The sequence below is a fragment of the Haliotis rubra genome, unplaced genomic scaffold, assembly GCF_003918875.1.
Source record: "Haliotis rubra isolate DU_JTF1 unplaced genomic scaffold, ASM391887v1 Scf471, whole genome shotgun sequence".
Classification (NCBI taxonomy): Eukaryota; Metazoa; Mollusca; class Gastropoda; order Lepetellida; family Haliotidae; genus Haliotis; species Haliotis rubra.
In genome coordinates this window covers 626,147-653,035 of record NW_025767159.1, presented here as the reverse complement: position 1 = coordinate 653,035, position 26,889 = coordinate 626,147, and the positions used below count along the sequence as shown (strand labels likewise).

The 26,889-nt window shown below is 40.0% G+C and overlaps 1 protein-coding gene across 3 annotated transcripts in view; it reads left to right on the top strand.

The window, feature by feature from the left end:
- The window catches only part of LOC124290713 (adenosine deaminase domain-containing protein 1-like), an 85,961-nt gene extending 59,740 nt beyond the window's left edge, over window positions 1-26,221 (top strand). For all 3 annotated transcript variants that reach the window (XM_046727516.1, XM_046727515.1, XM_046727517.1), the window contains exons 8-12: window positions 932-1,093; window positions 12,918-13,027; window positions 16,344-16,526; window positions 24,507-24,744; window positions 25,250-26,221. In XM_046727516.1, the coding sequence (XP_046583472.1) occupies window positions 932-1,093; window positions 12,918-13,027; window positions 16,344-16,526; window positions 24,507-24,744; window positions 25,250-25,496 (940 nt within the window). In that variant the 3' untranslated portion in view covers window positions 25,497-26,221. The remainder of the gene's footprint in view (window positions 1-931; window positions 1,094-12,917; window positions 13,028-16,343; window positions 16,527-24,506; window positions 24,745-25,249) is intronic.
- Window positions 26,222-26,889: the final 668 nt, after the last annotated feature.

The following is a 26,889-nucleotide window of genomic DNA, read 5'->3' as shown; positions in this document are numbered from 1 at the left end:
CCGTGTCATACCAGAAGACATTAAACTATGGTACTTGTTGGTCCCTGCCTGGCCGTCAGCATTAATGGGTATGACAAGGACTGGTCGTCTCGGAGTCAATATAATGTGTCTGAGTGGGGTATTCATGCTTCACTGAGGCATGGTATCTCAGTGGGCTAGCACTATAAAACCAGCTTAAGTCTGGGCTAGTACAAGCAGCCACACATACACATACCGGTACACACGCATTATGCTCATCGTCATATGAGCGAAATAATCTTAAACGTTAAACCCCATTTCACCTCACCAAACATTGAATTATTGCACATGACACATGCCTTGTCATGCTCATATTGGTGAAAAGACAGGACAGTTTAGAGGATTTCTGACGAATTTCTTTCAGTTTATGTCAAATAATACAAGCTGATTCATTATTAATGAAACATGTTCAACATGACTTAGTGAAAACATTAGAGTGGAAGTCTCTCCCTGGACACCTGATGAAATTCTCCCTGGACACCTGATGAAACTACGTGAACTTCATGTATAGTCCTTTGAATTTGTAGTTTAAAATTCATGGCAACAGCAGTGGCAAATAAGTCAGAAAACATGTCATAGATCAGCCATCTTCGCACTTTGCATAGATTTATGGTGTGATTGAATTCAAAAGGCCAATTTATTTTCAAATGCAACACAATCTAGAAAAGGGTGCATTGATGAAGGATTGCTTAGTTCTCGATTCAGCCATTTTGAGTCTTTTCCATCAGTGCATGAAATGAGTCTGTATGTTTTTCAGCATGTGTTTCTAAGACTGTATAGGCAGGTAAACTTGGAAATGCAGAAGATCACACTGAAGTGCCTGAAAATGTGTTTTGTATTACTCTCCCGAGATGTGCACCATCAGCACAAAACAAGCTAGGTACTTGAGAATGTGTAAATTGTTTTGTGGCAGGTATTTCCATAGAGAACTGAAGAGTTACTACGAGGGGAGCAAACTGTTATCCATATTTTGCCCAAGTTCAACTTCCAGCCTGCTGAGACTGAAGGATCATATCAGTCTACACCTGTTTGTGAGCCAGCCACCAGAGGGAGACTACGGTCTGTTTGCTGATACGTAAGTAAGACCCTCTGATACGCCTCTTATTTCTGATTTCTCACCTCACCTGAAGGCCATGTGAGTTTATATTGTGACAAAAAACATTATTTTTCCTTATCCTGACTCATGCTCTTTTTGCTTGTCTTCTTCTTCTTGCGAACATAGTGGAACACTTGTATCTCCCTAATTGAAGCTCCCTTCAATGTAAAATCACTAATTAGTACACCACGAGTTACCTCCCTTCCACAAGCGCGGGAACGAGGGCGCCACCTCTACCCATGTGCCTCACTCTCTCCTTCTTCGCCCAGTGAGCTGGACGTGAGAGCGCCTGTGTCTCCCGACACACTATATCCTTGGATTATATTTAGTTAGTTACCTCGTGCATAGACATCTATAGAGGTTTAGCTAATAGTATCCTTCAACAATTATATATTGATATTTAGTCGTGTTTCTACTGTTTATTCACGGGGCCATGTTTGTTCTGTGGATTACGTTGATGAAAATTCTGTACTGTTGCAGATTACGTTTTTATTCTGCTGCTGATCCGCATTTAATATGCCCTAGCTGTACTGGCGCCATGTTCATTTTATTCACGTGGCAGTTGCGGTACTAATTTATCCAATTCTGCCTTTAATAAATAAATACTTTATGTTTGAGGCAGCGCAGCAGATAGAGTCACGATGCAGAGTCTAGCCATGACTGATACACCTGAACCCTCGCCAGTCTACTGCTGTTGGTCGACCCCTCCCGTCTGGTATTCCGCTAGAGTGGTGGAGAGGCGTGGGGCGTAGTCCGCGCCCCAAGAAGCGTCCTGCTTCCCCAGACATCCCATCGTCGCAGCCGAAGACTAGAGGGCTTCTACTGCATCTCAACGCAGACTTCACACCCCAGGGCAGCGTCGACCTCTGAGGGGAAATCAAACGAAGTCTACTAGAACTTTCTCAGCCGAGATTGTTCCCGTCGCGAATTTGGGCCTGTATGATGATCAGCCGATCATCATACCTGATGTACATCAAAAGAATGACCGATGTCGGCAACAGTGATGTCAGCGCAGATCAACATGCAGCCTGATGTACTAACGCTGATATTGATGATCTTCCTGAGGGTCCCGCCGCTACCAACACTCAACGCGAGACTTGCACCCCAGGGCAGCGTCGACCTCTGAGGGGAAATCAACGAAGTCTACTAGGACTTTCTCAACCGAGATTGTTCCAGCCGCTGAACTGGGCCTCTACGATGATCAACCGATCATCATCCCCGGCGTACGCCACAAGAAGCGACCAGTGACATCAGCAGAGATCGCCATGCAGCCTGATGTCTCTACACTGATGTCAGACGACTTCCCTGAGGGCTCAGCAGCTGTCATCGCCCAGAGGGCACCGACCACTTCGTCGCAGACCATCCCAGACGCGAGCTGTTGCGGCAGATCATGACCATGATGGAGGGCCACTACAGGCGGGAGAAGCAGCCAGCCCAGGGCCTGAGCAACGCAGACAACACCCCAGAGGCACCCCCAGTCAGCGTGGCAGCCACGTGGCGGCAGCCTTCGAGAAGGAAGTCACAGACCACCTCGACGAAGGACCCAGATGTACAGTCTTCGCTGGCTTTCGCTTGCGACGGGGAGAGATCGTCACCGTCCTCGGCCTCATCCTCAGATGCGGACTCAAGGTCATCCCATAGGCGCCCAGATCACCTAGACGATCTCCACGCGTTCACCACGACGATCTCCACGCATACATCACCACGTCGATCACCTCGCGGAGGTCACCACACAAGTCGGCAGCGTCACCCGACATAGAGATAGCAGCACACAGGTCACCATCAGAAGAGCATCAACCTCTCATCACCGATGCTGGTACAGAAGATGATGGAGACATCATCTTCTCAGATGCTGAGATAAGATATTGGATGGTAAACAACCTAGATTTATCTTCACCGTCCAAGAGTGGCAACTCAGCAGACATACCTGATGAAGGAAGGCGATGTAGACGCGTCGTCACCCTACCTCCGATCGACCCGATTGCTGCGGTGCCACAGAATGTGGACACAGCCTACCATAAAGGCATGTAAGTTCAAGCGCCAGAGCGTATGTTCTTTGGCCTTAATAGATCTAGAACGATCAATGAGATTCTTATCACCAGATTTCGTGACCACGACTTCTGAAGATGATAGGATGATCTACTCGGCTCTACTTATGCAGAACCAGCAAGAACCACACCCTGTATGAAGCTAACGGCTCATATATTGATCGGGACTCTAGACACTTCGATAAGGAAGTCCCAGGCGCCTCGGCGAAGGAACTAGAGCCCTCACCAGTTACAAGGGGCGTCACGGGAGGAGTAGCGCCATGCGACCCACATCCTGTTGAACACAGAGGTCGTTCACGCGAAGCAAGCATGAGTCAGGATAAGTATAAAATATCAATTTTTACTCAAAAATTACATATATATATACTGATCGGGCTCTGACTCGATACCTTCCGCGAAGGTCGCGAAGGCTAAGTGGCTCTCAAGTCTGCTTCACCCAGAAGATCTAGAAGGGATACTTCGAGAGCTTCGTGAAGTCTCGGCGTTCACCGAGGAAGTATCCTCCAAGGTCTCCATATACTAGCCACTTTCGTCATATATAGCTACTCGTCAGTCCGTTCAAGACATCGCATAAAGTGTCTATCAACTGTATGCCATATGCGTCTATAAGCCTACGCAGAAGACAATTGCACAGGCTATTTACAACACAGAACGTCGCTATATTAATTAGTCAACGGCGTTTCATAGATATTCACAGAAATCAACTTTCTGTATAGATTGCTAGAATATGCTATCCCACACTTCACGATCACGATTATCTACTTAGCGTGACCATTACACAGATCTGCAGACAATTCAATATCGAAATTGAACAGCAACCTGTTACAGCGAGTATAACTCATAATCGTCAACGTTTCTGAGAAGTAATATGTACAACAAGTTCAGCTTTAATTCTACAATTATGACGATACATTCATGTATACAGTCTACAAGCTGACATCTTGCAAGTTTATTGTACCTTTATATAAGGAAGTCGAATTATATTCAAAACTGAGTTACTTTCGACAGCCAGGAAAAATAACCTACCCAGCATTAATATTACAGGCGAGGTATTTCGGCGAGGAGGTTTCGTGGCGTTTACCATTAACCCTCGAAACACGTGGTCACTCGGGTAACTTCGAAAGCTACGGTGAAGACCGGCGATTATGCTAATATAAGCGGCGGCAAGATTTTATACAAGGTTTTTCCTGCTGCTACACGGTGACATCACAGCGGGTATTCTACAGAATCAAAATGCCTTCTGATTGGACCCGCTGATGGACAACGCATTCCACGCAGAGGTCGGTCTTAGTTCACAGTTCAAGACTCACGTTACAAGTGACAACTATATATCAGTGAGCGAGCAAGCCTCCTTACAGTCCAGTTAATCTGAACCTTCATGATTGGGCTGCTTTCTTCAGGTTAGAGACCTCCCCTGTCAAGTTAGGGCGAGGGCACGGCAGTCAGGCGATTTTACATAAAGTTCAACGAGGACAGACACACCTGGTTGTGCACCTACATCGTCAAGGACTTCGCGAGCGAATTTACCTAGACGACGGAATACAAGTGGATCTAAATCCACAGCGTCTCAGTCTACAACTGAATTTCATCATCAAACTACTAACACAACTAGATGGTTAGTAAACCTACTTAAGCTTTCTGATTGGAGGATTAAAACGGAAGTTTCACGCTCCAACTTCTCGGATCTGTATATAGTGCTCCAACACCTCACAAGTGAGGTTTATGAACACGCCTGGATGACATACTTGGACTTCATGATACGATGATTCTATCACGATGGCCAGCAAGAGCACTGTAAATTTATCTCCACCGAACCAAACAGGAGGGAAAAATGCATCAGATTATTTCCTCTATATTCAAGTTACGCAGACTGAAGTCTCATGTACTACCATCTCCTTGGATCAGAACTGTCATACTATGTGCCTACAAGACTGATGGACCCGATCCGACCCTCCATGAGCTTCTAATACTCATGATATTAGAGCTAACTTCTACAATTGATCTACACAAATGTTATTTGAAATTATGGAGGGGTTATTTCTGGAGATCCGATATGGTGGTTGCCAACCATTATCTGAGAGATATCACCGTCAAGGGCGTCTCAGGTATCCACCAATTCGGTTCCAGGGTCCTCGCACAACAGTTGACAGTTCCTTCTCGAGAAGATAAGTCAATCTTACAGATTTCTACTTATCTTATAACAGTACTAAATAGCTACATGCTATATATAATTTGCTTAAGTTCTTTTTATCATCACAGTACTATGATTATTACATCATACAATATATAAGTTAACAACTCTACAGAGTTTGTTATTATATATTTACCTTAAGTTAATCATATCTTTAAGCGTAGTACTATGGTTGCATTATAAATGCATTAGCTAATAAACTCTACAGAGTTTTGGCTATTATATAATGAGCTTAAGTTAATTATATCTTAAGCATAGTACTATACACATATTGTAAAAATATATTAGCTTACAAACTCTAATGAGTTTTTGCTATTATATAGGTAGCTTAAGCTTATTCATATCTTAAGCTCAGTACTATGTTTATATCATATAAGTATATTAGCTAACAAACTCTAAAGAGTTTTTTGCTAATTGGCTTAAGTTTCATCATATCTTAAGCATTATGGTTACATTTAACATGTATTAGCTAACAAACTCTCTAAAGTTTTGCTATTATATATGTAACTTAAGCTTATTCATATCTTAAGCGCAGTACTATGTTTATATCATATAGGTATATTAGCTATCAAACTCTAAAAGAGTTTTGCTATTATATATTTGGCTTAAGTTTCATCATATTTTAAGCTTTATGGTTACATTATAACATGTATTAGCTAACAAACTCTCTGAGTTTTTGCTATTATATATGTAGCTTAAAGGTTTCCTTCATATCTTAAGCTCAATACTATATTTATATCATATAAGTATATTAGCTAACAAAACTCTAAAAGGTTTTTTGCTATTATATATTTAGCTTAAGTTCATCATATCTTAAGCAGTATGGTTACATTATAAAATGTATTAGCTAACAAACTCTAATGGAGTTTTGCTTTTATATATATAGCTTAAGTTTAATCATATCTTAAGCTCAGTACTATGTTTTTTCACATAAAAAAAAGTATATTAGTTAAAAACTCTAAGGAGTTTTTGCTATATACATTTAGCTTAAAGTCTTATCATATCTTAAGCTTAATACTATGGTTACAATATAAGTCTATTAGCTAATAAACTCTACAGAGGTTTTGGCTATTGTATATGTAGCTTAAGTTAATTATATCTTAAGCACAGTACTATACTCATATTGTAAAAATATATTAGCTAACAAACTCTACAGAGTTTGCTATTATATATGTAGCTAAAGCTTATTCATATCTTAAGCTCAGCACTATGTTTATATCATATAAGTATATTAGCTAACAAACTCTAAAGAGTTTTGCTATTATATAATTAGCTTAAGTTTAAGCATATCTTAAGCTTAGTACTATGTTTATATCTTAAAGTAATTTAGCTAACAAACTCTAAGGAGTTTATACTAGCAATTTAACAAGCTTAAGTCTAGTAGTCTTAAGCATTGTATTAATGTTATATATACTTTATCATAATAAGTACATTGTAATAAGTACATTGTAATAACCTTTATATGGCAGCTGATAAGTTAGCAGCAGGAATTCATCAGTTCAGTGCCTTTATGAAGTTCCCATAGGGTTATTACAATCATCACAGTTCAAATCACTAATTATTAAAATCCAAAGTATTATATATTCCCACCTCCTTTTCCGTAGGATTCTACAAGCAAAAGAGCATGAGTCAGGATAAGGAAAAAATGTAATTTTTAGAGTAAAATTGATATTTTATACTTATCCTGACTCATGAGGTAAGCCCTCCCATCCTCCCCACATAACACTTTGGATTTCCCTGTAAATTCAAATGTTGGGCTCAGTATATGAGGAGAGAGTGAGGCACATGGGTAGTGGTGGCGCCCTCGTTCCCACGCTTGTGGAAGGGAGGTAACTCGTGGTGTACTAATTAGTGATTTTACATTGAAGGGAGCTTCAATTAGGGAGATACAAGTGTTCCACTATGTTCGCAAGAAGAAGAAGACAAGCAAAAAGAGCATGAGTCAGGATAAGTATAAAATATCAATTTTACTCTAAAAATTACATTTCTTTATTCTCCAGAAAAGCTTGATGGAACACGATTACGTTTTGGAGTAGTAGTCAGAGCAAAAAGATGTGGTCTTCTAAATTATAAGATATGTCAAATTTCTCAACATCACCAGAACTCTGGAAAAACCTGTATATAAACAGGCTGGTTATTGCTTTTGTAACGTCGGTTATTGGTCTGCCAATCCTAAATTTGGTCTTATGGTAGGCTATTGTGGTGTGCCTCAGTGCACATCTGCAAAACAATGCCCTGTGATGGCATCCTAGCAACACTCAAGAGGGCAATTGTTTGATATCAGGTCTGATGTTTCTGATGATAAGCATTGGATGTATTTCTATCAAACACTTTTTCAGAATGGCCGTTAGGAACGAATTCAGCTTACTTAGTGAAAGCTCAAGGTCACGAGTTTTTGTTCAGCCTGAAACTGTTTCAGAAGCATGCTTACCTTACAGGACTAAAATGTTTCCCAACAAATTGTCCCACATTAAATGTCAATTTTCTTCATGTCAAAGATCAAAAGGATGTTTCATGTAACTTGGTACCCATAAAAAGAGATGGTAAGTATTGTAATTATGCTGGAATGTGGCATAGAAATTAGCACAAACTATCTGTGGCAGTGAATATGAACCTTGGTAATTCTATGGCACATTCAATGAGGTCAAAAGTCAAGGTCATAATATTGAAAAATCTCTTTGAGGTTACCTTGTCTCAAAAACGATATTTACATTTAATATTAAACCTAGGGTAGGGCACTTAATAATAATAAATAATAATTAAAGTCGCGAGCAACATTGAGGGCTCCTTGGATTGGATAATTTCTAGCCATTTGGTACCTGTCATGCAGATGTCGAAAGCAGTAAAGGCTATAGCTGATATGGATCATATCACTGTTTGTAATGAGAAATACTTCAGTAGTAAACTTTGAATTCTTATATTTTTAGGGTTAGAAACAAAGGATTGTGTTGTATGGTATGGGTAATTGCACTTATGGCTTTGGAAACAGCTGTTGGCTTGATTAGAGATTCGAAGGAAAAAGAATAATGCACGTTCAATTGCTAATAATTTATTTCTTTTTACTGAAAATGTGGTTGTTTATGGTGTTTATTTTTGGGTGAGTGTAGATACAATTTCCATTTAAATATCAACAACAGCCAAGTTGAAATGGGACACAAAGCGCCCGTACAATATCCACAACACTGTTTCTCTCACGCTGAGCTTAGTTGACACATGTCATCGGTTCCCAATTGCACAGATCAATGTTCATGCTGATAATCACTGGATTGTCTGGTCCAGACTCGATTATATACAGACCGCGGACATACAGCTTGAATATCGCTAAGTGTGGCGTAAAACTAAACTCACTCACTCACTCAGTCACACTCACGCTCACGCTAAGTGAACTTGTGATTACACAGCAGTTAAGGTACTTCAGTAGTTTTGTATCAGTATCCATTACACTGTTACAATCGGGCTGTTGCAAATGAATAGTGAATCGAGAGCAGGTATATATACTGGAAATACACCTAACAGCTCAATAAAGGTCACATATGAAGTTTTAAAATCCATGCAAAGCCGGCGAGTGATGGGTGTGGAAATATTTTACTAGCGCTTCCTTCAGCTAGACCAGAGTTACCCCCCTTAGACCACAGCTACAACTTTTACTATGACCAGGAACACTCATTCATTGACAGTCTTTAAAAGCTGCCTAAACAAACCCCTTACAAAAGACTGAATTTCAATGAAGATATAACACCTCTACTGCACTGTATTTTAATTTTGTGTAACGCTCTGGGTTTTTGGCACATAACACCTGTGCCATTCGACGGAAAGAATCACATGTTTATGCTCTCATCATGAACAGAAAATGATCAGCAAACGTTTGAGATACATTCTGCAAAGTTTCATTGCGCTCTCTAGAGAACCAATAAAGATAGAAACTATACAGTGAGGAAAATAGAATTTCACTTGTCCGTCTGTTGTCTTTGAAAATACACTTAGACATACTATTTGTTACTTCAGTATCGTTTAGCTTGTGTTTAACCCGCTCACGCTGGACCACGCTTTGCAGTGGTAGTCTCTTTATAGGAGATATTGTCCTTGCGCTTTCCTTCAGACTGTTGCATGCTTTGCACGGGTAATCTGCTGTGCTGTAAATGTCGATGAAACTTATGACACATTCGGCAATGTATCCCTGGGCCGTCGGTGATAAAAAGAAGTCCCTATTTTATTAAATCTGTCCAAACTTTGGGGTTTTGAGTGTAAGTATCATTTATGATGACTGGTACGATGTTAATAGTCTGTTTTAGTGATTTCTGGTGTGGTGTGCCTCGAGTTTTCGGTCAGTTTGCTTGGCACTCTTTTTCTTTCATTTGGGGCTCGTCTCAAACAGTATTTTTTCCTTTTACCTCCCATACGTTGTATTCACACGGATAATGTTGAACGCCGTAGCGCTTGCAGTGACGGGTAGAAGAAATGCCTACCCGTCAAAAACGTGAAATTTCCTTAAATCCAATATGGCGGCCAAACGGATCCTGCAGTTGAAATTGAAGGTAATCGGATTCCAGACCTGCTCCAGAAATTTGGTAGTCATCGGACTTTTAGTTTCGGAGATTATTGCTTTGGAAATTGAAAATTTTGAATTAATTTTGAATTATCTCCCCTTTGCTATTGGGCCTAGAGCCTTGAGATTTTTGCAGAAACAACTTCAGCACTGTCGGCACCATGGTGATTTTTTTCAAGCGATTCTGTCCAGCGGTGCTTTTTGTAGGACTGGTACAAAATACGGCGGAATAATAAATAATAAAAACATTAACGATTCCAATAGGTCTCCTGCCTTGTGGCAAGGAGCCCTAATGATGGATTTGTACAGCGCCTAGTTTCCACTATATGGTGCTCAACGGCGCTGAAGCATGTTTACCTTACTGGATTGGGGCAGTGCTGTGGAAAGTTGGTCCTATTCGTCAAAGGTGAATGTCAGAATATGATGTGCAGGCACACAACTTTTTGTTGGCCTGAACAGCTCATTCTTAACTGCAGTAATCAAAACAAGATGACCTTTGTTTTGTTATATTTGAATCATTTGACTACTGATTCATTGTAAGTACTTAAAGGCACTATATCACAACACTTCTCTAAAAATAAATACAGCATTTCTCTCAATAATACTAACTATCAGCCCTCAGGGAAGCTACCATATCATTTATTCTGAAAAAAATTACGTACTTAGATTACAATATTACATTAAAACATTCAAATGAATTAATTCAAAGTTGCTTTAAATCAACTCTTGTGGCCTCTACTGGCTGAACATTATGATTTAAACATATTAATTTTGAATGAAAGGAACCGGATTGGTAAACAAGCATAAGCTTATATGAATACGGCTCCGGGATACAATGGAAGGAAGAGTAAACATGTCATGATGAATCTACATTGTGAATGATATATAAATGTTGCAAAAACGAGAAATAATGCCAATCATTGTTAAACAGTATATGTCATATAAACAAATTATTTTGGATCAAACATTATTTTTAGCCAACCCCTTTTATCAGAGTTATGTCCCTTGGAGCACTCTTTAAGAATATCTTACGCACAACTTGTGATTGAAACCAGTTCGGCTAACACAGACAACACCGCGTGCGACAGTTTTTGATGTACGGAGCAATTGTTTACATTCCATATATAGCAAGTGTTCTCTGTTTTGAAGTTTTCACCTCGAAGTTTCAATAATCGATTTCAAGCAAGTCATGAGGGATAATAAGTCTTTTATTGCATCAATAGGAAGCTAAAGTGAGTGCATTTGCTCCAAGATATATATTATAGACCAAAATTTTGTCGAAAATGTGTGACATTGTGCCTTCAACATTAAATTATTAAGTAATACACATTTAGTTGATTTAGATAGGGATATGTAACTTTTTCCTTGCCATGGTTGTATGTTTCAAGTTTGGGTGGTAATGACAAAACCTAGAGAAGGGGAGTGCAACTCAGTGCTTGATAGTACACTGGAATCTGTCAAATCAAGACTCTGTAAACCGTTTTTCTCCATAATCCAGACTACTCTCTGAGTCCCAGCAAAATTGTTCTTAATCTATCATTAAAGCTTACATTATAATCCGGACTCTCTCAATTACGGATTATGGACTAAAATAACTGTCTTGATACTCAATATGCTATGAGAACGTTGCTTTGTAATCCGGACATAGCGGTATCCTCCCAAAACTTCCACAGCTTATAACAACAACATTTCTGGTTGACTGCACACGCTTTGGCATACTGATAGTTGTACATCTCGCCTTACACTTTGAACTTGAACATATCCAATGTGTGCACGACTGTCTTACAATATGCCTGTTGTACAAATAGCCATTCACATGGATCTGTTGCGTTCTTTTCTGAGACAATACAAACTCCACTTTCACTAAACCTGCCATGATGATGAAATGAAGCACTTTCAACATCTCATACAATATATGTGTCAAATTTATTAACTAACTGCTCCCTTGTCTACGAAATCTCTACTCTGCTAAGTCTCTACTACTCTTCTGTTCCCTGTTTAGGGCATCAAAAGAAAGTTCACTTCCTCCAAAGTTCCTGGACTATTCAATTACACCTATAAAGTACATTACAAGAAAAACAGTCAGGTGATCAGGATCATTATCTGTTTTTTCAGTTCAGTGCACATGCTGGGCTATCCTATTACATAAAAAGGGGAGGTGAGGAGTTGTTGTTTTAACAAAGTGTGGTAGTATTGGGATGTGGATGTTTTGGGATGTGGAACTTTTGGGATAGAACCGGACGTAGCTGACTAAAATAACAGCCCATTGAATAAACATCACTGTTACTTCTGTTCTCAATGGTTAATTAATTTTATAAACACAGATTATTTAATGTGATATTGAGTGGGTGAGTTAAGATTTTACATCACATCGGCAATATTTCAGCCATATCGTGACGAGAACATATTTGACATTGAAATGAAACATGTGTATATCATATAAACCTGTCGTCAAAGGACAGTAAAACAACTAGAATATCACAATTAGAATTAAAACTAGTGAGGAAAGTTAAAACTGATATCACTATTTGGACAATACAATATAAAAACAGGCTATAGATCGCCAACAACTGAATTTAATGTGATAAGAATAACTCAGTGAATGAAAGTGAACTTATTTACTTTATGCCATTATATCTTTATTTTATGTGCCAGATATTTATGTTTTTATGTATGTATTGTTGTATGTTACTACATGTTTTGAGTATAAATAAAAAAACAAAAAGAAAACTATCCAAGTTATTGTGTGTCCTTAATAAAGTGAGGTAACTCATCATGGCAATATTTGACTAATCCGGATCCGGACAAATGAGTCAGTCTCAGGCCAGCCCATAATAGACAGATTCCACTGTACTGGGAATACTTTTCTGTTGATTGTCTTGAATGCATCTCCTTGTTTGATGCTGGATGCACTGGATGAACGTAGCCGTTTAACTAACTTTATCGTAACCAGTAACAAGAGCTGTTGCATTTGTTGTATAGTATCACTGAAATGATCTGGTGGTTATTCCATTTCAGGCCATCGAGTGCTTTGACTCCAGAAAACATGGAACTGGTTGAGTTTGGTGCTCACTTCCCTTCCTTTGATGCTGAAGGATGCAGTTTTCTCTCTGTTAAAGATGAAGATGGTAAATATCAGCCTTTTTATCACAGATTTCAATATTTTTATGATTCAGTCAGAAATGTTACAAAGTATTGCCATGAATTATACCATGACAGATGCTTATAAATGAAATGTAAACAGTAAACAAATCATATTAGTTCTTTTTAACCATCAAACAAGAGGTTGGTAGTCCTGAGCATAGAGCTCAGGTCACAAATCAGTTGAAGTTAAACAACTTTGGGCATTGAGAGTCCTTGGATGGGTGACCATGTGTGACAGCTTGAGAGTTTGTAGGACTTCAGTCCTGCCCCACAACAAAGTGCATGTGATACATGTGTTCTCACCTTAAGCAAGTGAGTTTGTTCAAAATTGCCTCTGTTCACCCAGTAGAAAATGGGTACCTGGTGAAATATGTCGTGAGACTATTGCCTAACAGGTAGCTTGGGTTATCCGGGGTAATGATGATCAGATTGTGTGCTTTGAGAAGGATATCTAGCTTGGAAAAGGTGCGTTATAAATATTCTCATTATTGAGAATAATTGGATGTTTGCTAGGAATTTGTCTGAGAAGACGTTGATTTCCCAGATACTTGTGTCTACTGATGGAAGATTCTCTACAAGTACCACTTTGATATATATTTTGCCTTTTCCCAGATAGACATATCTCACATAAATCTATCTCACAAAGTATATACCTTCGGGTCTTCTTAATCTGCCTCCTCAGCTGGTGCTTTATCTTGGGAGTCTGTACACTTCCCTCTTCCTTTTCAATAGATGGACAAGTTTGGAGGAAATGTGGTTTAGGTGATGCCCAAGTCACAATGCCCATGGTTGTTAATTGTTTTATCTGTGATAAAAGATAACATATTTTGTGATTTAAGAAATTAAAGGCTATTAATGCTCTTCATTACATCATAACCCTTGGCAACTATCCCATATTAAAAAAGCTTATCTTATCTTTCCTCCTTCAAGATGTTGGCACTCAATAAAATATGCCTAAATTCTGATTTATCAATAGTTCTCTCTGCTGTCCTATGTGATCCACTTAAACTTCTTGTGAAGGCCAGGTTATTCTGTTTAGCCAGGGTGACAGTCTCTGAAGTGCATGCTTCTGTCATGATGATGATCTATCATGATATGCTCTCTGCCTGACTTTGTGGCTGAGGACCAATTTATACCTGCGCTTGGAACTACGCTGGATCACCCTGACTGTGTATGTTCCATTAAAGCAATCAAACTCCCTCTGGCTGATACTGAAAGATGGTTCATATTTTGTCTGACACATGCTGACAAAGACATTTCTAAGGCCTGAAATGCAGGTTGGCTTAAGACTATCATAGCCTCAAGCTGTTGACAAACATGATTCCCATCCTATTCTATGTTCATGCTCTGTGCATCTTCTGAGCATAACATATTGCAAGTAACTACCCGAATGGATCAGTTGAAATCAGCTGTGGAAGTACACCTTTTGTTGTGATCTTCTGAGTATAACATTATAAGTTGTTCACTGGTCATGAGGGGGACATTATAAGTTGTTCACTGGTCATGAGAGGGGCATTATAAGTTGTTCACTGGTCATGAGGGGGATATTATAAGTTTTTCACTGGTCATGAGGGGGACATTAAAAGTTGTTCACTGGTCATGAGGGGGACATTATAAGTTGTTCACTGGTCATGAGGGGGACATTATAAGTTTTTCACTGGTCATGAGGGGGACATTAAAAGTTGTTCACTGGTCATGAGGGGGACATTATAAGTTGTTCACTGGTCATGAGGGGGACATTATGAGTTGTTCACTGGTCATGAGGGGGACATTATGAGTTGTTCACTGGTCAATGAGGGGGACATTATGAGTTGTTCACTGGTCATGAGGGGGACATTATAAGTTGTTCACTGGTCATGAGGGGGACATTATTAGTTTTTCACTGGTCATGAGGGGGACATTATAAGTTGTTCACTGGTCATGAGGGGGACATTATAAGTTGTTCACTGGTCATGAGGGGGACATTATAAGTTGTTCACTGGTCATGAGGGGGACATTATGAGTTGTTCACTGGTCATGAGGGGGACATTATGAGTTGTTCACTGGTCAATGAGGGGGACATTATGAGTTGTTCACTGGTCATGAGGGGGACATTATGAGTTTTTCACTGGTCTATGTTTGTACATCAACCCATGGGCCCCAAGGGACCAGTGAACAATGTATTTATGTCACTAAACAACTGTTTGAAGCACGGGTATCTGATCATAAGAAGGAGTACCAGAGTTAGGCAGTTAGTCAATACTTAGTTATCTCCCTTCCATCGATTTGCATTCCCAAAACATTGGTAATTTCCATACATCATATGTGACTCAATTATTCAAGATTGAGAATTACTAACACAAAGTACCAAATGATTTCCCACAGTTTGGCATTCCCAGCGGGTAGACGTTACTCGTTTCATAGAAAATGTTACTCGTTTGTAAGCGGGGTACATTGAAAAAGATAGAAGAACGCTCAGCCAATCAGAAAACGACATTTGTGTGTGAGGTAAGATAACTTGCAAGGAGCTACCTGAATGGATCAGTTGAAGTCAGTTGTGGAAGTACAGCATGTGAGTTTTAGATAGTCTGGTCAAGGTACTGGTGAGCCCCTGAAATGGGTTCCAGAAACTGAAATGGGTTCCAGGCATCCAAAATTGTTACTGCATCTGAAATCAACAACTTTGATGGCAACAATTAAATAAAAATATTGAGACACATATCCACCATAAACTGCAGTACTACCTGCAGTGATTATCCATGGAACATTGTACACATTCACAAACTTTACTTGTCACTTTTGTTTTCTTTGTTTCCAGAATATATTATTTTTAGAAGTTTGGACTTTATCGCTGAAGTATTTTTAAGTGGAGATTTTCAAAATGGAACACAAACCATGAAGATTTGGGTTAGAATTTGGTCTTCAGTAACACATGTTTGTCGTAATAGGTGACTAACAGGATCGGGTGGTCAGGCTCGCTGACGTGGTTGACACATGTCATCATATCCCAATTCCGTAGATTGATGCTCATGCTGATGATCACTGAATTATCCGGTCTAGAATTGATTATTTACAGACCGCTGCCATATAGGTGGAATATTACTGAGTGCAGCGTAAAACTAAACTCACTCAAAATCGAAAACTATTATGGGTACATTTACTAAATCAATGTTGTACCTTTTGCTACAATGTTTTCTTTTTTTTCCAATGATATTAGTTCATATGAAGTAGTACTTAGTGATGATACAGGGACCAACAATGGACATAATGAAGCTAAGAATGTGCGGAAATTACCTGGATTTTGTTGTTGTTGTTATTCAGGTGTTGTGCTGCCTGTGGCTGAAGACCAGCAGCCATATCAGAGCCTGGCAGACATTGAGGCTGGTGAGGACATCATGGTCATGTCCTGCAGTGACAAGCTGCTGCGCTGGAACATACTGGGACTGCAGGGAGCACTCTTCACGCACTTCCTGGAACCTGTCTACCTGTCCTCAATCATAGTCGGTATGTCTTCAACCCTCCATCATATGTCAACCAGTTAGGAAAAAATACCTCCCAAGAATTTCTTGGTGTGTTGACTCTATCTTGATATGCAATGTAGTCCTGCCAAATATCCATTCATCATACATCTATTTTATTGGGTATCCTTGACCATTATCCATAACTACCCATGATCCAAAATAAAGCCTACCCACAAGCTATCATACTATGACATCATGGCCACTCTAGAAGACTCGGGTTAGAATTGGTCTTCAGCAACCCATTCTTTTTGAAAGAGGTGACTAATGGGATCAGGTAGTCAGGCTGGTAGTCACTTGTCATTGTATGCCATGCTGTTGATCACTGGATTGAATGCTAAATCACTGGTAGATCGCCGGGAAACGTGTACACAGCTGATTGCTATTTCCGGCTCTATAAATGAGACAAATACACACTATTAACTGAAAAGGTAAAAAATCTTGTCTAGTAATGTTTAATTGCAAATTTGACATCTTCACTGACAAAGTCGTTTGCTCTTGTTCATTCATGTGAAGCGATCCGATGTCATTGTTACCTGTAGATATGCCGAGCCCCTTCTACAGGCTGCTTTTTTTGGTCTTCCAAATTTGGCTTATCTACAATAATATATGGTACATGAATTTAGTTATTATTTTAGATGGGATTAGAATTAGTGGCATGACATAGCCATGTGCTGGAGGGGAGCAACTATGTAGCAGATGTTTACAGGACACACAGGAGTGAGTCTTTCATGCCTTTACACATGGAAGAGGTGTAAGATGATAGTGCTGCTGCGAAGACAACTAGTTATGTTTAGTTCACAGAGAAAGAAACATCCATTGTATCTGAATGTTGGGGTTTAGTGTGATTGCAGCTGAAATACAGGATATATGGCAGTTATGTTACAGAGGTAGTATTCTTGAATTACTAACAATAATAAATATTGTTTGATTTGGGATCATCAAATGGGAGGGCTCATGTCAATATATTTGACCAATATATGTGATGTCTAGTGCTAATTGACAGTATTTGGCAATTTCCTTAATGCAGTGTTCTGACAAGACACTGGACAAGTGGGGACACTTTGAACTGTTCTTTGCTTCACTCCTGGTCACTGTCAGATGTATTACTTTGCTAACTAGCTGTATTAGCAGCTCATTCACTGTGAATACTGACAGTAATCCCTTTACTTACGTCCTAACCTCCGCTATATTGGATGCAACCAGGCATTGCCAACTCACAGAGCTTGCCACCTCTGCCTTCTCACTTCTACTTGAGTATGTGTGCAAGAAATGTTGATGCAGATCCTTTGTCAAGGTTAGAGCGGGAATCCACGCACACACAAACTGCTCTATCTCTACTGGGCAACTTATCTCATGTACTGCACTCGCCTTGCCATCTGATGAAATCCTATCATGAAGCTGATTCCTAAATCTGTTTCATTTTGGACTTCATCTAGAATGGTAATTAAATGCCCAACCACGGACACTTCATCTTTTTACAGGCAGTGAAACTCACTCACCGTCCAATATGGCCTTACAGATGTAGAAGCATGCTACTATCAATTGATTGTTCCCCAGTGTTAAAGAGTTGAGGTCTACATGATGACATGGGACATTTGGGCAGGGACAGGACCCTGGCTCTTCTTGGGACTCAGTTTTATTGGGCAGGAATGATTACAGATGTCGAGATGTGTATTTATTTATTTTTTAAAATTTTATTCCTGTATACATTAGAGCTGTGTATGGTGGCTTAAGTGGCGAGACGATATATCCCGATACTAGTTTAATGAGGCGAGACGATATATCATGAAAGTATTGGCAAGGAACCTGCGAGACGATTATCATCACGATACAGTGATGGCGATACGATAGTTATCCCGATACTTTACAATCCTAAAAACAGGACATATATGATAGATACAATGACTGAATCTTTATTTGTTATTCAGCAGAACATGTGTTACATTCACACACACTTAAAAGGCCGTTCATGTAATAAAGTTTCAGCATTTAATGCTTAAGAAAGTACAATCAAACATATTCAGTATACCTTGCTCTAGGTTTCCCTTGGAAAGTTGTGTTTCTGCACCAATGCTTGCAAGCACAGGCAATTTATACAGTAATTTATACCAGAATCACTGCAAAAAACTCATAAGTATGCTTTCTAAATTTTATCTTCTCTTTCTTAACAAAGCTAAGACATCGTTCATAGCTGTTAATAAATGGTGTTATTTGTCAAACAACTAAACATGTTTCAATTACTTAAAGACAAGTCTTTACAGTTCACAGAGATTGTTCACATGCTTTCACTTATACACTAACTCCTTTGTTCATGTAACAAAGATGGCAGACACAAACAAATTCCTTTTAGGTTCAGTTTGTTTTTTAAAATTCAGAAAAATTTGAAAGCGACTCCCTTCCTATTACTTATGCAATTCTCCCTACAACTTTAAGTAATATTTAAGTAGTATCGGGATATATCGTCTCTTGTGGCGATACATCGATGCATCATGGACCCTCGCGATATAAATATCCTGATATATTGCCTAAACGTGTTTTGTATCGATGCACTCGTATCGAGTAGTTGACGATGCAAACATCGATACTATCGATGAATCGTTACACCACTAGTATACATGTTACATGTTCTCCTTGTTAATATTTATATATGTACTACAGGACATGAAAACTAAAAACATATAATATTCAAATAGTAAAAAAGGATAATGAAAAAAAATAATAATAAGTAGATAAGTAAATAAGTAAATAAATAATAATGTAAATAAATAAGTAAGTAATTAATAAATAAATATATAAACATCATTCTTTCACACTTTCATTCCCATGCATATATACCTACAAGTAAATAAGTCATGAATTTTCATTAATTAGATTTTTATACATTGCCCATTTCCTTTCAAAGTCATTAAACAGTGCTTTATTCCAATATCTTACTTTATCGATCAAATAATAGTATTTCAATTCCTTCTTAAAGTGATCTAAAGTGGGTGAGATTTTCTTCCGCTTACATATATATATATATGATATTTAGCAAGTAGCAGAATTAGATCAAGAGTATCATCAGTTCGAAAGGTGGAAGAACAACCAAAAAGGATCAAATCAACCTGAAGGTTTATAATACTGGTGTGTGAACAATTTTGCTCAATCCACTGAGACGTTGTTTGTCAAAAAAGATGAAGTCTGGATTCAGGCTCTGAACTACTAAATGTACAAAATAATTCTCGACCATATGCATTTTAATCAGGTATGTATTGACTGGATAGATTCTGTGAAGCAGCCTGAATTGCATCCATCTTAATTTAGGATCATGAGTGGTTTTAAAGGGTTTTATGAAGATATTATTCCAATTAATATTAATCAAAGTTTCATCTTCCCATTTTTCAATAATCTTCAATTTTTCTTCACTTTCTGCGATTTTAAAATAATAGTTCTTTGATCCTTTTTTACATGAAGTGAGATTAATTATACTTAGACTCGTAAAGTTGTCTAGTATCACATTTGAGCTTTTTTCGATACCCGTTGCTTTGAGGTATTTACTAATGGTCTTTACAATTCCATGAAACTCAAGAAAATTTGTCCTGTAGACTTTATGACAAAATTGTGTAAGTGTCATAAAGTTCCCATCATCATTCAGTAAGCAGTAAATATTAACAATATCGTGTTCATAAAACTTTTTACTGTAAAACGATTTGCCATCTATAATTATGTTTCTATTATACAAAAAGGGGTTCCTTAAGGAACTCTTCATAGGTATTTGGTTTATTTTTATAACTATATTTGGCAAAAGCATTTAGAGTATCTTTCCAAAACTCATTTTGCATAGATTTTGAAAGCTTAAGTGGATATTCACTACCAAATAATGAGAGGTTCAAATATTGTGGAATAGTTTCTATCAACAGGTGTTTCCACTTTCTTTCATAATCGAATTGAAGTAATTTTCTAATCCATGTTACTTTCAATGCATCAACATAGGCATATATATCAATCATTCTCAACCCTCCCTCAGCAACTGGTTAACAAACAACTGTTCTTTTAATTTTATCCGTTTTTTTATCCTTGTTTCAACATCATCTTCTGGTGAGTTCAACAACACAAGTATCCAAACTATGCTGGAAATCTCAACAATCAACATGCATATTGAGAACACTCCCTCTCCAGCATCAGTACCATGCCATCAGTCCACCTGCCACTGCCATCAGTCCCCACTGCCATCAGTCCACCTGCCATCAGTCACCACTGCCATCAGTCCCCACTGCCTTCAGTCCACCTGCCATCAGTCACCACTGCCATCAGTCCACCTGCCATCAGTCACCACTGCCTGCCATCAGTGCACCTGCCATCAGTCACCACTGCCAGCAGTCCACCTGCCATCAGTCACCACTGCCATCAGTGCACCTGCCATCAGTCACCACTGCCATCAGTGCACCTGCCATCAGTCCCTACTGCCATCAGTCCGCCTGCCATCAGTCCCCACTGCCATCAGTGCACCTGCCATCAGTGCACCTGTCATCAGTCACCGTTGCCATCAGTGCACCTGCCATCAGTCACCGCTGCCATCAGTGCACCTGCCATCAGTCACCACTGCCATCAGTCAGCCTGCCATCAGTCACCACTGCCATCAGTCCGCCTGCCATCAGTCACCACTGCCATCAGTGCATCAGTGCACCTGCCATCATCAGTGCCACCACCTGCCATCAGTCACCTGCCATCCAGTCACCACTGCCACCTGCCATCAGTCACCACTGCCATCAGTCACCACTGCCATCAGTCACCACTGCCATCAGTCACCACCACTGCCATCAGTCCACCTGCCATCAGTCACCACCTGCCATCAGTCACCATCACTGCCATCAGTGCATCAGTCCTGCCATCAGTCACCCTGCCATCAGTCACCACTGCCATCACCTGCCATCAGTCACCACTGCCATCAGTGCACCTGCCCATCCAGTGCACCTGCCATCATCAGTCAGTCCACCTGCCATCAGTCCATCTTCACCCACCGCCTGCCATCAGTCACCAGTCACCACTGCTGCCATCAGTCCACAGTCTGCCATCAGTCACCTGCCATCTGCCATCAGCCACCTGCCATCAGTCACCACTGCCATCAGTCACCACTGCCATCAGTCCGCCTGCCATCAGTCACCACTGCCATCAGTCTGCCTGCCATCAGTCCCCACTGCCATCAGTGCACCTGCCTACAGTGCACCTGCCATCAGTGCACCTGTCATCAGTCACCACTGCCATCAGTGCACCTGCCATCAGTCACCACTTCCATCAGTGCACCTGCGATCAGCAGTCACCACTGCCATCAGTCAGCCATCTGCCTGCCATCAGTCACCACTGCCATCAGTCACCTCCATCAGTCATCAGTCACCACTGCCATCAGTGCACCTGCCATCAGTCACCACTGCCATCAGTCCGCCTGCCATCAGTCCACCTGCCATCAGTCACCACTGCCATCAGTGCACCTGCCATCAGTCACCACTGCCATAAGTCAGCCTGCCATCAGTCTACCTGCCATCAGTCCACCTGCCATCAGTCACCACTGCCATCAGTCCGCCTGCCATCAGTCCACCTGCCATCAGTCCGCCTGCCATCAGTCACCACTGCCATCAGTCCACCTGCCATCAGTCACCTGCCATCAGTGCACCTGCCATCATTCCACCTGCCATCAGTGCACCTGCCATCAGCCACCACTGCCATCAGTGCACCTGCCATCAGTCACCACTGCCATCAGTGCACCTGCCATCAGTCACCACTGCCATCAGTCCACCTGCCATCAGTCACCACTGCCTGCCATCAGTGCACCTGCCATCAGTCACCAATGCCATCAGTCCACCTGCCAACAGTCCGCCTGCCATCAGTCACCACTGCCATCAGTCCGCCTGCCATCAGTCACCACTGCCATCAGTGCACCTGCCATCAGTCACCACTGACATCACTCAGCCTGCCATCATCCACACCAGCACCAACTGCCCCAACCAGGCATATCTCTGGCTTAAGGTGGTCATCTCCCCAGCTACTACCTTGATGAATTGGATGTACCCACATAAAGCCAGTGGATGACAGATGGCAGTTTGTTAATGGGTATGAGGGAGTAGTTCTACAAAGATTCTCAAAGCTGGTCTATGTAGCAAGGTGGTGGTTATAACTCTCTCATAACTGTACCATCTTTATACGGATATATATGCATTTTCATCCATCATCTTCAAGTTGTTTTCATTGTCCCTGTCCGCAGTTGAGTGTCAGTCTGTTAGCTTTGATAACTTTTGACCTTGATATACCCCCAGCAGACTCTCTGACTTCTCCAGCTTCACTTGGACTGCATCCTTCTATTTCTAGCTACTTCCACCAGTTAATATCACTATCATACCTCTGACTTCCTGTTACACCTGTCAGATGCTACCTGTCTCTTCATTGACCCTTTGGTCCACTTCTTTAAACTTACTTTCTCACCTGCCCTCCTCATGCGAAAAAGTAAGCGACATTGCTGTTTTGAATACATCAACAGACCTTCGGTGTTGTGCATAAATAATGTATACATTTAATTGCTGTATACTGAAGTCCATTATTGTACTTACACATTTTCACACATATACAAGTTCCCAAGTTAAAGGTTTGGTATGCAGTAGAGAACACAACTCAAGTGTCTGTCAGATACGATTTATCTTACAGCTTGTTGTTTCAAAACTTATCTATCAACTGAACGTGGGGTAGACATGTTATGAAACATGCCACTTTAGGATTCAATAGGATATCATATTTCATTTTTTCTCATCCTAGTGGCGCAGTTATACACATCATAACATCATAGTGTGACCTAGTGTGTCCTTCCACACAAAACAGCCTGACACATCAAGGCAATAAAGATGATGCAAAGTAGATTAAACACTCTAAACTGACAATGTTAGAACATAGATGTAGATGATTTTGTTTCTTGCACGTATAAAAATATGAACAGTGTGATGTCATTGAAATCGTTTTTGACATATGCTTGTGCCGCTCACTGAGTTTGAATACGGGGAAGAATGTTGCCAGGATGAAGTGTGACACTCTGCATGTTACGAGGACATAAAATGTGCATGATTACACAATGCCATTTAGAAAGTGGTCAGATGTAACATATGTTATATTTGGGATTACACTTTCTTAGTAAAGTACAGATTCTTGTACGTTTTGTTGGGTTGAGTCCCATACGACACCCCACACCCTCAGAGTCAGGCACATAATCGCTAGCACACAAAGTCAGTTGTGACTTCAACAAGTCTATAGCTTGATTAGCTCTTCATAGGCCAATGGTATGTGTTGATCAAAGGTTTGTGGTGGCAGACTTTGGTCATCATCATGGAGCAGCCAATCACTTATATTTAATTCCATCTTAGTATCTTTGATATTAGTTATCTCGCATGGCTCCCCATCTACAGGTGTGTGAGAATGATGGATCACATATGAGAATTCAAAGGTGTCCTCACCACATGACAATGAGCTCCTTCCTACCTGCTCAGAAACAAGTGCTCAATGGTATCTGTAGATTATGCAGAATAATTATAATGGCACCAGCTAGGTGACTGAGTGTTGGAGTTTTGTGTTCTTATAACATAGTCCATGCTATAGTTATGCTGTGGAATAATCCTGTATTGACAATATATTTGTAGTGTATTTACAGTTCGGAAACAGTCAGGATTACACATAATCAACAGCATGAACAGATGCACACCATTTTATCATTTGAAGGGAGCCTTGCAAAATTGTGAAATGAGGTATATTCACCATGAGACAGGCCACTTTCCTCAACCAACAGAAACAGTGAATGGTGCTTAAAGATAACCTCAGTTGTGACATGGCAGAGAACAAAAGCAATTGATGTTTATTGAACATTTTTCCAACAGCTATTTTGTAGGGGCAGATATGTTGTCTAAACAAGAGTAATATTTTAATTGTAGGCTATGGTTTCTTTACATAGGTTCAAAGTTTGACCATGGCCATTGTTCCCGTGCAGTGTGTTGTCGTGTATACGATGTGTTAAGTGAGAGTTTGTCGTCTACATATCACATCAACCATCCACGCCTTCATCCAGTCTCCATATCTTTCACTCACCACTACCCTGACGGACAACATGCAACGTCTCTCAGTGTCAACTGGTCAGAGGGAGATGACAAGGTGGAGGTCACAGATGGTTTCACGGGGAAAACCACTCCAATGTATGTACAAACACAGCAACATTGTAACTTGCCAATGCTGCTTTTAAGTATGAACGTTACTTTGATATATGTATGTTCCTATGTGATAGTACTTCATGGTTAGGAACACCATATTGACAAGATAGCATCATATGGACAACTCAGTATTTTACTGTGGGAACAATCACCCTCCTCAAATTTGAATGAATAAATTGTTACTTGACACCTCACACCTCAAGTGAGTCTAGCAACCTGAGAGCTCCTGTATAAAACTATGTTTGAATCTGGCCAACTCATATTCCTTTGAAAGCATACATTGGAACGTGGCCGCCTCACACTCCAGGATAGATGAGGGAGCGGGTATCTTACGTTTTATAATTTGACCCCAATCCCTTTCATATTTGTGAATAAAATATGTTTTATTTAACATCAAACAAAAGTTTTAATGGATGATTGCATAAAAAAATGTCTGTGTATCCCAAGTTAAACATAATTTTGCAACCATGTTGTGTACTTTCTTTTACAGGTCCCCATTCAAAACAGGTGCTTCAATGGCCAGTCGATTGTGCAAAGCTGGCTTCATGGCAAGATTTCGTGAACTTGCTAAGGTTTCCCCGAAACCTCATTTGTTAAAGATTTCTACCTTCCATGAAGCTAAGCAAAAGGCGAGTGAATACCAGGTTTCAAAACGTGCTATGTGTGAGCACTGTGTACAGGCTGGCATAGGATGCTGGGTGGCTAAACCAGCTCAGATTGAATACTTCTCTAAGTGACCAGGACTTCCTCAAGCCTTACAGGTTCAACCTGCATGTGTAATGACTAAGCCTTAAATAGACTCAGACCTCTCAGCATTAAACGATCGACTGTCAAAACCACACTGTATATGTTTGGTCACCTTCTTCACATGCAAATGGATTAAGCTACAATTGATGAAAATTGATGGACTTTTTCTTTGACAACAAGATAGATATACAAGTGAACAGAACTGTCCTTACCATGTCATCAATTTTCTTCCACTTCAAGAGATCAGGAGTACCTTTTGTTTGTTGTGTTCCCTGTTCTTGGGATGTTGTGTATTTTAAATGCTTGACTGTCTCTGCTGAAATTTGATTACGAGCAAATGTATCATTGTGAACAGATTTGGATTTTTCTTTGTTAAGCATTTATGTATCTATTGCAGTTTTGTTCTATCCTTGGTTTGCAGGAAATGCAACCGCCCATGCACATTATAAGAAACCATCCTCCCTGTCCTATATCCTCAGATGTAAACATGTTGATGTAAGTTGTAAATTGTTTTTAACCACATCTGATCATGTTTGGGTTTGTCATTTCACTCTGTAGCATTGTGAGATCATATTAGAAGACAAGTACAGACAAGCCAGGGTGCGATTCCACTCTTTACAACCTGCACTAGTGCATGTTAGCAATGGCTGGTGCAGGTTACCTTCAGTAACAGGTTGTACCCAGTGCAGGTAACAATAAATCCTCCAACATCTTATTGCTGTTATCGTGAGTTTTAATTGGGAAGTAAGTGACTAGAAGTAATACCCAAGATATTTTTATGGATTAAACTTCTTTTTTAATTTCTCTCACAACATTTCGAGACAATTCCAGGTCCCTTCATAACTGAGTTATGACGTCACAATGCAAGTGACATCACAGTACACTAGAGAGAGTACTGTACAAGTGAGTTTGAAGAGTTAATTACATAATGATGAAAATTCATGCTAAATAATAGAGTTGAAAGTTGAATTGTCAATACACAACAACTGCTAATTACACAAAAGTTACTTGATTGCAGGCTTTCTAAAAAGAATAGTAGACTCGTTTTTTCTTTTATCTAAAGTTCATAAAAAGTTAATCAAGAGGTCCCACGCACTTGGCAGGTATGCACCTTGATCACGATTCATTGCTGGTTTATGTCTCCTTATCTCCACAGCCTCCTGTAGTTTTCTCCGACGCCAGTCGTTGTTATTTCTCGAAAGCACCCTGATATCATTCCACATGATTACATGACTTGGGTTATTTGCCTTGTGCTCCGATATAGCTGTCTTATCATTTTGTTTGCATACTGACGACTTGTGTTCAGCAACCTGGGTGTTAATGGGCCTGAGAGTCTCGCCAATATATTGATCGCCACAGCTGCATGGTATTTGGTATACACAT